The sequence below is a fragment of the Aplysia californica genome, unplaced genomic scaffold (assembly GCF_000002075.1).
Source record: "Aplysia californica isolate F4 #8 unplaced genomic scaffold, AplCal3.0 scaffold00080, whole genome shotgun sequence".
NCBI lineage: Eukaryota > Metazoa > Mollusca > Gastropoda > Aplysiida > Aplysiidae > Aplysia > Aplysia californica.
In genome coordinates this window covers 1661663-1677358 of record NW_004797350.1, presented here as the reverse complement: position 1 = coordinate 1677358, position 15696 = coordinate 1661663, and the positions used below count along the sequence as shown (strand labels likewise).

The following is a 15696-nucleotide window of genomic DNA, read 5'->3' as shown; positions in this document are numbered from 1 at the left end:
TACAGAGACAGAGAAAGGGAAGAGGGGGTGAGGTTGGACGACAAAAACATGGAATACGGGAGGGGGGGGTGGCGAGATAGAGAAACAGAAACAGGGGCAAAATGGGGGTGAGATAGAGAGACAGAAACAGAATTTGGAGGAAGACAAGAAGGAACAGGCGTGGTTGAAGATTGTGGCGGTGAAATGGGGGGGGGGGGGGGGTTAAGAGTTTTACAGCACTTGCAACAATACATGGGTCTCAACTCACATGGCCTAGGGGGGGTTTGGTTGGGGGGGGGGGGGGGGGGGGTTAAGAGTGCGCAGAAAGAAAGAAACAGACTGGTTGAAGAGTCAAACGCAAAAAGGCAAATGTTAATGTGGGGCCCAGAAGTGACGTGGGTTTTTGAAGCTGTCGTCACAAATGTGATTTGTTCCCCCGGGATGGCCGAGAGTGGGGTACATGACCCTAGTTAGGTTCCTCTACACTCCCCCTCCCCATTTTTACTACCCCCCACTCCCCTCCTCTTTTTCCTCTACACCCCTCCCCTCCTCTTTTTCCTCTACCCCTCCCTCCCTTCCTCTTTTTCTTCTACACCTCCCTCCCTTCCTCTTTTTCCTCTACACCCCCCTCCCCTCCTCTCTTTCGTCTACACCCCTCCCCTCCTCTTTTTCCTCTACACCCCCTCCCCTCCTCTTTTTCTTCTACACCCCCTCCCCTTCTCTTTTTCCTCTACACCCCTCCCCTCCTCTTTTTCTTCTACACCTCCCTCCCCTCCTCTTTTTCCTCTACACCCCCCCCCCCTCCTCTTTTTCCTCTACACCCCCTCTCCCTCTCTCTCTCTCCTCCTCCTCCCCCCCCCCCTCTCTCTCTGTGTCTCTTGTTTTGGCGACTTGGATCTCACTCTATCAAATGTGAAGTCAGTCTTGTTGTATGGATGTGATACGTGGAACGCATCCCAGACGTGCATAAAGAGGATCCAGGTTTTTTTAAACAAGTGTTTGAGGAAGCTACTGAGTATCACACGGACAGACAGGATCACCAACGAGGAAGTATTAAGAAGAACGAGACAGATCCCAGTCAGAGTCACAGATGAGGTGGGAAGACGACGTTGGCGATGGATTGGACACACTTTCAGGAAGTCAAGCTGCTGCATAACAAGAAAAGTGTTAGATTGGAACCCACAGGGTAAAAGATCAAGGGGAAGACCACGCGAAACCTAGAGAAGAGCCACGGAAATGGATGTACAGAAAAATGGGAAGACGTGGAGTGACATCAAGCGACTGGCTCAGGATAGGGAAAGGTGGAGAGTGTTTGTTCGTGGCTTATATCCTGATCCACTCTAGTCAACTGGTAGTTGATAGCTAAAGAAATGGTACCGGGTATATGTGATTCTCCGCAAAGTCATGCTGTCAAAACAACTCTTTTTCTCTACTTTTTACTCACAATATAAATGTATTACACTGCTGTAACAGGAGGTTGAGAAGATTGTTCATAAATTTTTAATCACCTTAATTCTTCCCTATCCCATCTACACTTCCCAATTGGTTGCCGGTGAATGTGTTACGCCCCTATCAACACACTTTTGATAACTTTTTTTAGAATACAGGCTTCTTCAAACGCTGCCTGTTATTTTATTATTTAGTAGAGGTTTTACGGCATTCGCAACTGCAAAAGGTCACATGAGCGCCCACGGGTGGGTGTCAACAGAGAAGTCTTTACAGGGAATCAGACTTACTCTGCTCACTTCTCTAGCTTCAACGGCACAAGGCCTGCTTCGACTATCAAGGCACCCGGGAAATAACGAGTCACAAGAGTGACAAACATACAAAAGAAGTAGAGGAAAATGACAATAGTAAGGATAAGAAAAGAAAAAGCAGCAGTTACCTGTTGTAGATCAGGCACAGTTATGAGCATGACATGATGAATCAGCCCATTTACAATTCTACTGTGCTTGAACGAGAAATGTCCCCCCTTTGGGAATGGCCTAAATCTAAAGACACTACAGTCAGTGGCACTGCCCGGGGGATTTGGGGGGGGGGGGGGACTGCCTGATAGGCCAAACCTGACCTGAGTGGCATACGGCAGCATTTCAGCAAACACATGGAGATACCCCATGGCTTCTGTGGGTTTTTTTTTAAGTTAGTGTTTTACAGCACTTGCAACACAATAAGGTCATAAGTGCTGAATATTAGAGGTTTTACAATAGAGTGACAAACACAAAAAAGGAGAGGTAAAGAGGGTAGATGTTTGATAGGAAAGAAGGAGCAAACCACACCAGAGCACCCGTAAACCACACTTGCAACACAATAGGGTCATCTAAGTGCTGAAGATTAGAGGTTTTACAAGAGAATGACAAACACAAAAAAGGAGGAGAGGTAAGGACGATAGATGTTTGATAGGATAGAAGAAGCAAACCACACTGGAGCACCTGCTAACCTCCCATAACCTTTGTGTAAAGGAGCAGAGCCTAACTATAACACCATCATGTACATGTAGGCCTACAGAACTGGTGCGGCTCCTGTCAGGGACAGCATTACTGTCATTTCAAAGAGATGTGTATTGCTGAATAAATTTCATTTCTTTTGATTAAGCAGCTCACATACTATGATCTATTTTTATACACGTATGCGATAAAAATTAAGGAAACAAGGACAAAAAATCCTAGTAAGCAAAGTTAGGAATCAAGCAAACAAGTTGTTAAGTTGTGACAGATGTTGTTTGCCCCACAGACAAATACTTAAAATAATATCTTTAGAAGATGGACTGCTTCATCAACTCTGCCAATCAAGGAGAGATAGGGCCGACCCACGGTTGTGTGAGATTTCATGTGAAAGCAAACTCAGGTATTTTGCATACCATACAATGAAAAGAGCCTCAACTTTAGATGAAACAAGTTGGTTCCCTATACAAGAGGTACTAAAAAACTCCATACAGATTACAAGACACACACATTTCAACCTGTGCATGTTACTCACACACACACACACACACACACACACGCACGCACGCACGCACGCACGCACGCACGCACGCACACACGCACACACGCACACACGCACACACACACACACACACACACACACACACACAAAGTCAAAGACTACTCTGATACCATTTACAATTTTTCTTTAATTGTGTCAACAAAACAGCATTGAATTTTAAAAATCGTTCAAAATTCCAGTATAGAATGAATATCTACATAATAACATACATGTAAGAAGGAAATGTAAATACAACTGTATATCACATTAGATTAAAAAACTTCTTGGGTCACATTTGTCACATTAAATGGAAAGTTGGTGGGAGGGGGAGTGGAGCAAAGAGCATTTCTTAAACTGAAACTTCAACATTTGAAACCAGTATTCAACCCATTATAAAAACAACACAGCTTTATTTGATATAGACTCTTACCCAGCTGTTTTGCTAATGCATAGCTCAATCCAACAAGCTACAATAAGATATTACATCAAAAGTGTAAAAGTAAAAGAGTAGAGATTGTCTGTCATTATGAGTCACAAAATAATAAAAACAAAGAAACCAACATTATTCTGCCCATTAACTCCTCCAAGGGGGGTAACCCCATTATGCCAGGGCCCTGTTTAGGTACATGTACTAAATCTAAAAAAGATAAAAACGTCACAAAGTTGGTCATTACATCACACATGTGAGGTGTGGTGTCTTTGTGTGGGTTCACATTAAGGGTATGCTTATTAATTAAATTGAAACAAACACAGAGTTCAAGAACTGTAGTTTTATTCACTAAGAAGGCACACACTAAAGTTTCTGCTTCCTTCCTACTCCGCGTCTACGCTCTGACTAACCCACAACTAAAGCCCTGGCTTCTACCCCATGAACTTTCCTAACTTAGTTTATTACCTTTAAGTAGAGGTCATAAAGTTTCATGTACCTGGGGGTATGATGCAGAGATGCAACGAACGGACAAACAACCAACAACAGATAGCCAACACAACAAGAAGCTATTTTGATAGTTCTTCAACTAATGAATGAAATCCAGATAAAAGAGACCTATTTTTGACAATTGCTGAAAAGTAATAATTTGATGTCGAAGTCGTCGTAAAGGAATGTGCCTGAGCCTCAGTCAGCAATTTTTGTCGAATTTTTTATTTTCATTTTTATATCTTTTACATCCATTTAAAAGCACATTTCTGCGTGGATTTAACCTTAAATAGTTGACGAAAGGCACAAAAAATGTAAATTTGCGGTTTTCAAAGACGCTCAAGCTTTGGGAGCAACCAAACTTTGGAGGCCATTTTCTTGCTAATTTTATCTTTAACACCAGGTGACCCCCACCTCCTTCAATCACAAATCTCCAGACTTCTCATGATAGTGAGAACTTTTTTTCATAAAAAACATGACAAATAAACAAGCTTTACCATGATACCATTAACTCCAAATGCTCAAAATTTGACTAGTGCCCTTGTGTCGTGACACAATTATATTACCAGGAAAAACTTTGCAATGTCTATGGTCTATTGGTTGAGCTGCTGGGCTCACAAACAAAAGGCATCGAGTTGAAATCCTTTCAAGGGTTTGATGTTTTGTCCCTGAGAAAGGCACTAATTTTCCTCACTTCACCTGGGTGGGAACAGGTACCTGGCTATAGACAGAGAAAGATCTTGTCACTTTGTTAGTGTACTTAATTGGCTGCTTGCACTGCATGCATCCTGGAAAGCCATGAATGTTTCTGAGTGTTCTAGGGTATCATCATCTTCATCATTGCCTTTCTCACCCTGCATTAGGATAGAGCCCACGAACAAACACTTTCCATCTTTCCCTATCCTGGGCTAGTCACTTGATGTAATTTAATTTCTTCCCTTTTTCCTGTACATCCATTTCCGTGACTCTTCTCCAGGTTCCACGAGGTACTTCCCCTTAATTTTTTACCCTGTGGGTTTCAATCTAACACTTTCCTTGTTGTTATGCAGTTGCTTGACTTCCTGAAAGAGTGCCCAGTCCATTCCCAACGTGTTCTTCCCACCTCATCAATGACTGGGCTCTATCTCGTTCTTCTTAATACTTCCTTGTTGGTGATCCTGCCTGTTCATCTGATCCTCAGTAACTTCCTTAGACACTTGTTCAAGAAAACCTGGATCCTCTTTACGCAAATGTCCTAGGGTATGCCGGGGTAATAACATTGTAAAGCGCATAGGGCTTGCTGTTGAGTAGGAATGTGTGAAACAACATAATCATGGAAATTTAAAAGATTATTCAATCTGAATGTCTGACGCACACAATTCATACATGGTTCATAACAACTGGGATATAATGTCACACAATTTATGCTCTTATTATTAGATAACAAAATATATTACATGACTTTAGCTCTATCATATCACTTTTGAACATCACAAACATATATCAATGCTGTCCCAAGAAACATTAGTAACTCCAAATTTTTTACTCACCCTTTAAACAATGTTTTAACAGAGTTACTCTTTTATCATGTACCTATGACGATATATAATCTTTCTCCATCATTTATTTTTTCATATTTAACCACCATGAAGAGGTGTTAGGTTTGAATTTGAGAGGAGTCTGATTTTTTTGTTTTTTTGGCGGTTTCAAAGTTACTTTCCATTCAACCCAAAGAGATGATGGGGACTACATGCTAGGTCTTCAAAATGACCTACTGCGTGCTTTATACACACAAAAGAGCAAATAGTTTTTTCTCATTTTTCTCTTTTTCTTCATACTCCCTCCTTTACATCTTATCAACATCTTTTTGCTTTTTTTTTTGCTGGCTTCTTCTTACATTAAGTTGTATCCCAACCATTTCCATAACATTTGCAAAAAAAAAGAAGTTAAAACTGCTCATTGTATTTCCACGTATGTATGTATATAATTACTTTGATTCCAAGCTACCTATGCTTCAGAAAAGCAATCACTGTTCACATTTCATATTCAAACCCATTGTGTAGCTCAAACAATAATATCATTTTGTCGTTATATTACAACCCTTTTTTGAAGAGGGACAGTTTCTTTAGCTCTCCCTCTCTTTCTCTTCATCTTCTCCAACTTTTCCCCTTTCTCCTTCCCCAACACCTCTAATCTGATAGCCAAGAACTGGGGTAGATTTTTTTTTGCGGTCAAATCTACCCCAAGTCATTACACTGTCCGTGATTATGGTCCATGATATCACTGCCTTGCACAAAAGCTTGAAACAACAGACACTTGGATCAGTGATAACTTATAAAAAAACGTTGAAATGGTTTGCATTTGGACCAACAGTATTCACTGCTTAAAAAAAAAACAGTCATAAAAATACAAGTAACAATTGCTGTTTGATCACCTGTGCAACACTTATATATAGCAGTCATATTCATTTTAAAATAAAATTCAAAAACTTTTCAAAGGTTACAGCAACAGTGGTAAAGCAAAAAAAAAGAACCCCGGATAGTACTGCAGTCTGCCATGCACATAGTAAATAGATTTTCAGTTTCTAAATTTCTTTCACAAATGTATAATTCTTTGTACTTAAAACAAGTACACGTCCAAATTCATAGATAACAAAAAGATTTCCGTGTGCCGCCGATTTCACCATGTGCCTGACTGTAAGACTGAAGGTTAAATATGATCAAGACTAATGCTTGACCATTCATCAACTGGAGTCCCAGTGTTCAAGGTTTTGAACAAAAGTTTTTGCTGTAGTTGATCTGAGAGGCCACTGTTGAGAACACGATCCACCCTGTTATCAGAGAATCCAAAGGCAGAAGAAAGGGCCAAAAAACTGAGTGAGCGTAATGACCAGGGACGGGAGTAGACAGCTCTCAGATTGTCAAATCCTGAATACTTGTGGAAGAAATATGCACATTTCAAATCACTGGGAACAAGAAAAAGATTGGCTATGAAGAACCTTGCAATGTCCGAATTATTCAACATGATGGCTAGGGCCAGAAAAGAAAAGATTTCATCCAGATTCTCCACTTTATTATGAGGCTGAGAAGCGTGGAATGGGTACATCGCTGGCTGAGCTCCATACCGAAGAAAAAGCTGAATGGCGTACTTGTCTCCACGTACGATTGCTTGAGATATTGCTTCCATGTGAACTCTAACATCTGGCACAACCACACCTGATTCACATAAAGAGTTTCTTGACACATTCTCCTTCCAGTTAGTCACGTCATCAATGCACACTTTCACGTGTTCCACAAGATTGTTAGAGATTGATCTCTTCAGTACGGTAGCACTCCACAGATCTGTTGCGTTTATAGAGGCTCCCTTGTCGAGGAGGAACTTGAGAGCATTAGCACCACCTTTTTGAAGAGTTAAAAACACTGGTTGGAGTCCATACTTCCCTGTCAAATTAACATCGGCACCAGCGTTGACTAAAGCCTTCACCACATCCAAGCAAATGGGATCTTCGAGAGCTTGCGTTAAAGGAGTGAGGTTGAGGCCTCGCACCATGCCTTTTGTACCTGCATTAGGGTCTGCCCCATGGTCCAACAAAACTTTGACAAATCTGGCATTGCCAGCCTTCACAGCAGCCATGAGTGGAGAATCGTAGCCATCAGAGTAGGCCGCGTTTACATCAGCACCTCTGTCAATAAGTAGGCGGACTATGGTGTCATCCGTACACGTCGCGGCGGCCTTGATCAACGGGTGACAGACCTCAACGTCAGCCTGAGCCTCAAGAAGGAGCTTCACGCAGTACACACAGTGGGGAATAGCAAGCAGAAGTGCTGTCTCTCCTTCTTCATTCCTGAAACAACAAAATGAGAAGGATTTTTGCAAATGTTTTATCACATGTGCTCGTCAGCATGATTTAGACCACATGTGCCCATCAGCATAATTTAGACCATATGTGAGGCAGCATGGTGTAATCAAAGAAATCAGCATTTTTTCTGGCCGTTGGGCAATTTTTTAAAGAATTTTTCTTTTGGGCCCAACACCTTCTACTTCAACACCTTTCTGTGTAGATGTTACTGAAAACTTTTTATCAAACCCACAGAAAATGTAAATTTGCAGTTTTCAAGGACACTCAAGCTTTAAAGACACCAAACTTTTGCTGATATTTTCTCGCTAATTTTATTTCTGACACCAGGTGATCCCCATCTCTTTTAATCTCAAATATCTCGACTACTATTCAAGATAAGTAAGTATCTCCCCCCCCCAAAAAAAACCAAAAACCCCCAAGAAAAATGAACAAGCTTTCAGATGATACAATGACTCTACATGCTCACCTCATCAACATTATTTAAACCATAATATGTTCTCAGCATGATTTAGACCATATGTCAAATATGTGCTCATTTCCACGATTTAGATAATATGTAGGGGGCTGGCTAGCTTATTCAATTTTTCCTGTCGGAGTCAAACTAGGACATGAGGGATACAAGAGAGCAGAAAGATAGAGATGTTGATAAAATGTTGAGACGATGCTTTCAACAACAACAAAAAATTTCAACCTTGTGGTATCTATGCCTTCTATATCAAGTAGGCCTATAGTATGACTGTTCACAAAGATATTATAGGATAAATGTTTGCAAATCAGTAGCAAAGTTGTCCTTAGGCCATTCCCAAAGGGGGGATATTAACAGGTTCTTATGCACAGTAGAATTGTAAATGGGCTGGCCGGAACAACATAGGCGGAACTGCTGCTTTTTCTTTCCTCGTCCTTACTATCGTCATTTCATTTTTTTCTCTACTTCTTTATTACATTTGTCACTCTCTTGTGAACTGCTAATTCGGGGGTGCCTTAAGAGTAGAAGCAGACTTTGTGCTGTTGAGGCTAGAGAGGTGAGCAGAGTAAATCTGATTCCCTGTTCGGACTTCTCTGTTGACATCCACTTGGCGCTCATATGACCTTATGCAGTTGCGAGCATCGTAAAACCTCACTGAAACAAACAAAATCAGTAGCAAACAATCCTAAGGTATGCCAGGAGTACCTTATATCTGGCTGTGCCCCACACTGCAACAACGCTTCCACACAGCATGGGTGACCATTCTCAGCAGCAAACATCAAGGCGGTGTATCCACTGCTGTCTCGAGCATTCACATCACCACTGCCGGAGACTAGGGTTCGAATACACATGTCAATCTCATCTCTTTCTCCTGACAGCCTTGCTTTCTCATCTGTCTCTAATAAAATCTGAAAGTTTATTTTTTAAAAATTAGAAATTAAATGAAATACAGAACTTAGACGTTGGGAAAGCCAAAAGTTGAGGATAACAAAAATCAAAACTAATGGATCCAAAATCAAAATAATCCAATATACAGTTGATCCCACCATGACAGCCACCTGTACAAACGGCTGCTTTCCATTTCCCCCCTTGCATTTTTTCTATACAATTTCATTGTGTAAAATGGTCACCTGTCCAACGCGGCTAAGGCCACCATAATTCATCAACCAACAAACAATAACATCTGTCTAAGATGGCCATGCAAATCTCTCATCGCCCTACACTATGTCATAAATTATGTATTGGCCCCTGAGGCAGTGGATGAGCCGTCATAAATCATTCATCTGTTGTTACTGTAAGTCCAAAGAATGAATCGATCATAATAGCCACTGTTTACTCAAGTTGAGCGGGTTGGTAATAATAAATTTTCAGCTGCTGGTGAGGGAAGCATGTGATCCTTTATAACTTATAAGCTCCACCCACAAGATGAGTGGTCACTATTTACCCAGTCTGTACAAAGCATCGCTCACTCTCCAAGTGGCAGCGACTCATGTGTTTGTTTTACCTTGATGTTCGGTCTTCCCCGTCTGAAACATTCCAAATGATTTAACCCTTGAACCAAAGTCAGTAAAACAAAAAATAAAAGCTAATTAAAAAGAAAAACAAACAAAAAGTCAACAACAACAATAAAAAACCCAGCAACCCTCTTACCTCCTCGCCACTAAAACAGATTAACAGGTCTTAGCCTCAACAATAAGAAAAGTCACTGGAGTCACCTGGAGCGCATCACTTTTGTCTTCATACCATACTTAAAACAACTCAGAAAATTCTGTAAAGATTTCATGTTACATTGTGCTGCAAACTTTGTGCAAGACAATTACCATATTATCAGGGCTGCCCACCCACTACCATATGTTTTAGTAATCAACAAATATAAATTTTGTAGTAATCTGGCTTCAAAATTCGTAAAATGGCTTTGACACTTCTAAAGTCTAATGTTTTTCTAAGAGCAAAGTGGGCACTGAGCGACAACAAGAGCTCAATGCAGAGAGGGTGTAAAAAATTTGATCTGCAAGTGACGTTGTGATGTTCTGACCGTCTGGGTCTGTCAGTTGTTCTTATTTTACACCAGGAAGGAAGGCAGAGGGTAGGGGTAGCCAAAAGTTTGAAAATATCCGTATCGGAGTCAGGGGTATTATGATCATATTTTCGTAAAACTGAAAAACAATTGTAAGGATTCCACCAAATTTGTAATAATGGTCAGCCCTGAATTATGCGAGTAAATTTTCGAGTAAAGTCAAAGCATAGCCCCATATTTCGAACTGCCTGACAAAGTGTGCGAGAACCGAGGTCACGGTGGGCTTGCAGCAATGTCTTACAGGAAAAGGAAACAGCGGGCTGTGAGGGCATGGTAAAACTTTTATCCAGTTTTGTTCAATGAGAAGCATAAGATTCAAATAAAATAGGAAAGGCTCATATCATATGATAAGAAAATTGTAGCCTATGAATTTCAATTTTATACGAAGGTTTCAGATCCATCGTGTGGTACAGCTTACCTTAAGGCACTTTCTCCAGCTCTTCAAAGCTATGTACTGCATCAGCGTGGGCCAGTCACAGAGAACCCCAGCTTCCAGAAGAAGGGTCATGCATTCACAATGTTTCAACCGTGTTGCGTGATACAAAGGTGAGTGTCCCTTACTGTCCGCCACGTTGGGATTTGCATCCATTTCTAGAAGCAACTTCATGCCTGCAATATTGTTGTGTAAGGCACAGTACATCAGTGGAGAGGTTCCGTCCTTCGTAACAGCATCAACATCTGGATCAAAGGCCAGGAGACACCTCAGGGTGTCTACGTTACCAGAACGACAAGCAAAATGTAGCGCTGTAGCCCCGGTAGGATCAGCCCAGTTCACATTGCAGATTCCAGAATGAAGCAGATGTTGGGCCTTCTCCGTATCATCCTCATTTACAGCTCTCAGTAAATCCTCCACTTTTACGATGTAGGAGTCTCGCCTCTTGATGGACGCCATGTCCACTGCAGAAAAAAAAAAGAAGCCATTTCTTAATTGCTTCAAATTTAATCATGAATAACTTAGGGAACATATAAAATACAGCAGTCTCTGCCTAAGATCCCATCCCTTATGGTCCCAGTTCGCCTAAGATCCCGCTGTTTTGGAAAAACTGAATTTTTACTTTATAAAAGTCTCCCCTAAGATCCTGCACAAAAGGAGCTTTATTCGGCTAAAATCCTGCTTTTCAGGTCATAATTTAGTTATTTTTTTCTTCATTTAAGAAAAAAACAGAATAAGAAACCTGGGCGCGCTCAGCTCATCAACCAAGTAGCACAAATGTGCGATCATTGTACGGTCCATCGCGTCATGGATCATTCACTCTAATGAATGCGATCACACTTCCGTTGTAAATGTTGATAAGCGGTTACGATGTTTACCCCAGATGGGATAGCACCAAGATGTGAACTCGTCGATGCCTTGCTTTCCCCGATCACCTGAGCCGTCCGCCTGATCTTACATCACACACTAAGTGGGGAGGGCCTACAAACTAGTATTAGACTGCATTCTATCAAACTGTGAACTCGTGGACGCTTATGTTTTCCCGACCATTGCTCTCGTCCTTCAGTTTTGCGCTCTAATTTCCTAGACAGACTGGCGCCCATAATTGTGGACAGTCGGATCCCCTCTGCGTAAAGGGGTCTTCTGATGGAAGAGAACCGCCTTTCATTAAAAAAAAAAATTTGGTCGGTGTGGTCACAACACAATGATTTAAGATGCATCATGACATGGGCGGGGAACTTAAAGATGGAAAGCAAAACATTTTTGGTGGGGGGCATTGCTTGAAGCCAACTGGTTCCCATCTGACACAGTACTTTTAAAAAAGCCCCCCCCCCCCCCACCCCTAAACCAAAAAAAGAAGGAAAAACTGACTTCTGAAATGAAAGAACTTTTAGTGCCCAGGAGAAACGTCAGTTCATTTCAAAGTAAGGGAAGATCATTGTACAGATTATGGACCCGACCATGAGTTACTGCGGATTCTTCCCCCTGGCTGTTTGGCTAAGATCCTGGTTCGACTAAGATCCAGCATTTTCCTTGTTCCCAAGCACGGGGATCTTAGGCGGAGACACAATATAGAAGAGTAAAAAAATCCAGCAAAATGCATAACACAAAGTTGGGGGTACTTTCTCTTTACTACAAATCCCAAACCCTTTGAAATCAATCTGCCTTTTCCATTGCGAGACTGTGATGAAAACCATGATGCTAGAGAAATCAGACTCATTATTATCTTGACAACAGATACCAAAAAGTATGTAATCAAAATGGTGGCGTTAAAGGTGCTGGAATGAAAACAAGCTTGCGAGTGGGTCTTTTTTTCAACTATACATAACTATGGGGAGTAAATTTAAAATATAAAAAGATAATATAATGCAATGAGCCACAAATAAAAACAATCCGACCCGGAAAACTTGACGGCTCTTTTAACATTTAGTTATATAGATCTAGTTATCCTACTGGAAAAAAAAGATTATAGCAGGATTTTTATTTGTTGTTTCAGCTTTTCAACCATTATTGCCAGATGTATTTTGTTTCTCAGACAGTAGACAGTCTCTTCTATTGACATCTCATCACACCTAGAACCTAAATGAAAGGCGCAGTATGATAAAGTAGGCCTACATATTTTTTTTACATTCCATAGCCATAGCTAGATATCTAGACCAATATTTTCAAGGCAGGCGCTATTTGCAACGCTGCGTTCTGAATAGCTCCCATGCTATTCGAATCGCCGCATTCTGATTAGCTCCCATGCTATTTGAAACGCTGTGTTCTGAATAGCTCCCATGGTATTTGAAACGCCAGTAGGCTACTAGTATCCATCATTTCTACATAATATTGTTAGTTTTGCCTGAATTGTGGAAGCTTTCTCAGTTTCTTGATAAACCTCCTAGGATTTGACTCATGATGTTGTCTTATTTGGATCAATATTGGGTAGATCTAGATCTAGATCCAAATCTAACAATATATTGTTTCTGACATTGTTTGCACAAAAGTAGTCTTGTTCATCTCTCATAATCATAATCATTTGAGTTTAAGTTTGAGCAAGTAAGTCAAAAGACGCTTGGATAACTATAACAATGAACAAGACGGTGCAACTCGGTAAGCACTATTTCCTGTCCGCGGTGTTGTCATACAATAGGCTACCTAGATTTCAGATCTAAAAATATTATCTCAGGGTGCACTTTATATTTTGCCATCACACATGATGTTGCCTCATCTAGGCTTCGGCATTTTAATTAGTAGGGCGGGGAGGTAGTGTCTACGTTCTCTAACGTTAGGCCTAGATAACGTATACATACAAGCTGTCTATGTTCTCTATTGTCCAGTACTTCCAAACGTGGTATTGAATCCCGCTCCCTGAAAGTTTTTTATCTTCTCCTGAGCCTAATATATAAAAAAAATAATTAGACTCACAGACCAAGGAAAGTGAAAGCCACTATTGAACTTTAATCAGGCCTAAATTGGTAAAAGGACAAGTATAGGCTCCTCTTGGGGACAAAACCAGAATGAGTATGCTTCATCACTGCATAAAAAAACTACAAATCAACAAGTTATAATTATTGGAAACAATTGGGCACTCTATAGAAATTGCCTTCCCGTTCCAATTGATAATTTGCTATGTAAGCGTGAAGATTGTGTGTGTTTTTTTTTTTTTAAATTATTATTTTTGCCAGGGAACCCCCCACAAACAGGGGCGGGGCAAGCCCCCCTCAGACCCCCCCTCTATCAGGGGGGCAAATCCCCCCCACTGTTATGGCTAGTGTGCATGCACGGTGGGTCCACAAAAGTTCAATCCGGCCAAAATTATTTTTTTACAAAAAAAAAAGGTAGAAAAATATTACTGGCTAACGGTGGTAGGGTTCTTATCTTATAGAATCTATGGCCACTTTTGTCCTTTGCACTCACTTTTGTTTCTATGTAAACAAACGGGAAGGCAATTTCCAAAGAGCCCCAAAAATTATTTGTTCGTCAGAAAGAGGAGGAGAAAAAAAACGAAAAAAAACAACCTTCCAGGACCGGGACTCGTTCCCACACTCATAAAACAAAGGTTTGACTTTGCTTCAAACGCAGACGCGCTGTCCATTCGGCCATCAGAACTTCCAACAACGAAAGGTAAATAGCTTGATATTTAACACACACCATTTTCTTTAGCACTGGAGCTAATTGCAATGCGGCATTTTATTTAGCTACTGGCGCTAATCGCAACACAGCATTGTATTTAAGACTGGCGCTAATCGCAACGCGGCGTTGCAAATAGGCACTTCCTATTTTCAATTTACTTCTTCATCTTAGGAGGCTAGATCTATGTCTTGTGGATATTTACCATCCAATTCTAGTTCTAGATCTAGATCTAGATCTAGAATCTAGTATAGATCTATGTTTCTGTTCGGTTTCATGATTCTAATAGAAAGTGGCTATTCTCACCCGCCCGGAAGTTCTCGCAAGATCTACTCCTCCCCTCTTCTCTCTCTCTCTGTCTCTTTCTGAATACTGTCTAAGTCTATCGGTGTGGACGATCAAATTGACCAAAACAAAGTTAAAAAATGATGTTAAAACACAAAAGTAAATTAATTTGGTTGTAAACAAAGATGCTACGGCTATTTAACTTTTCGAATCGAGCCGAACTACGCGTGTCGCCATTTTGTTTTGTTCTCTCTCTTTCTCTCTCTCACTCTCTCTCTCCACTGCCCACAGACAAAATTGTACGCTTTTAGTAGGCTACAAGTACAGTTGTAATGGAACGTTTGTTCACAGCACAGAATTCTACAATTTTTCTCTTATCACAGTGTAGAATTCTGTGGTTTAGGGTGAACGCCAAATTTGTTGACGCGCACCGGGTGAGAATAGCCACAAGACCCGCCTGCACTAAATAGAGGTGGCCATTCTAATAACAAAAGTACTGCTAAATGGCCGCTAAATAACAAATGATAATCTATGACTATGAGTCTTAGCATACATTCAGCAGGCCTACTGTTCAGTCTAGATCTAGAATCTATACTAAAATCTAGATCGATCTACTCTAGTTATAGCAGGCATACTGAACTGGTTGAACTCGAAAGTATGAGAGTACACTCACTGGACATCTCGGTAGAAATCAAGATCTATTCTCTAGACCTGTGATATTTGGATGATTTAACCCACGTGTGGAGCAGTCAACATCAATTCCGCCCAACGAATCACGACACCAAAACCCATTTCCGTTATTTCTCATAAGTGCTTGGTTGTTGGTAAAGATCTCCCGTCATAATTTGAGTCGGCCACTCCCATTTTCTCCATGAATTCCGGGAATTTCCTGTCGGGAAACAAACAACATTCAGCATTGTTTGACGCGAGTGAATGCCCCTGGTGTGAGACGAAAAACGAAAGGAATTGTCGCTTCCTTCCGGGCAAGAGGTACGGACGGGCTGACAAGCAAAGATTTACACAGGCACGCTCAGCTGGCCTTTGAATTTGAATAAAATGTATAACTTCCTTGCTTCCCGGTCAGCATCCTTAAGATTCACAACAT

General features: G+C 41.0%; 1 protein-coding gene across 1 annotated transcript; it reads right to left on the bottom strand.

Annotated features, from left to right (window-relative positions):
* Nucleotides 1-5540: 5540 nt before the first annotated feature.
* On the bottom strand, nucleotides 5541-15324 carry LOC101847942 (ankyrin-1; the record flags this gene model as incomplete). Its single annotated transcript, XM_005094366.3, is given in 4 exon segments — nucleotides 5541-7700; nucleotides 8887-9089; nucleotides 10677-11155; nucleotides 15265-15324. Coding segments are annotated over 4 exon segments (1824 nt in total). The 3' UTR covers nucleotides 5541-6565.
* Between the last annotated feature and the right edge of the window lie 372 nt (nucleotides 15325-15696).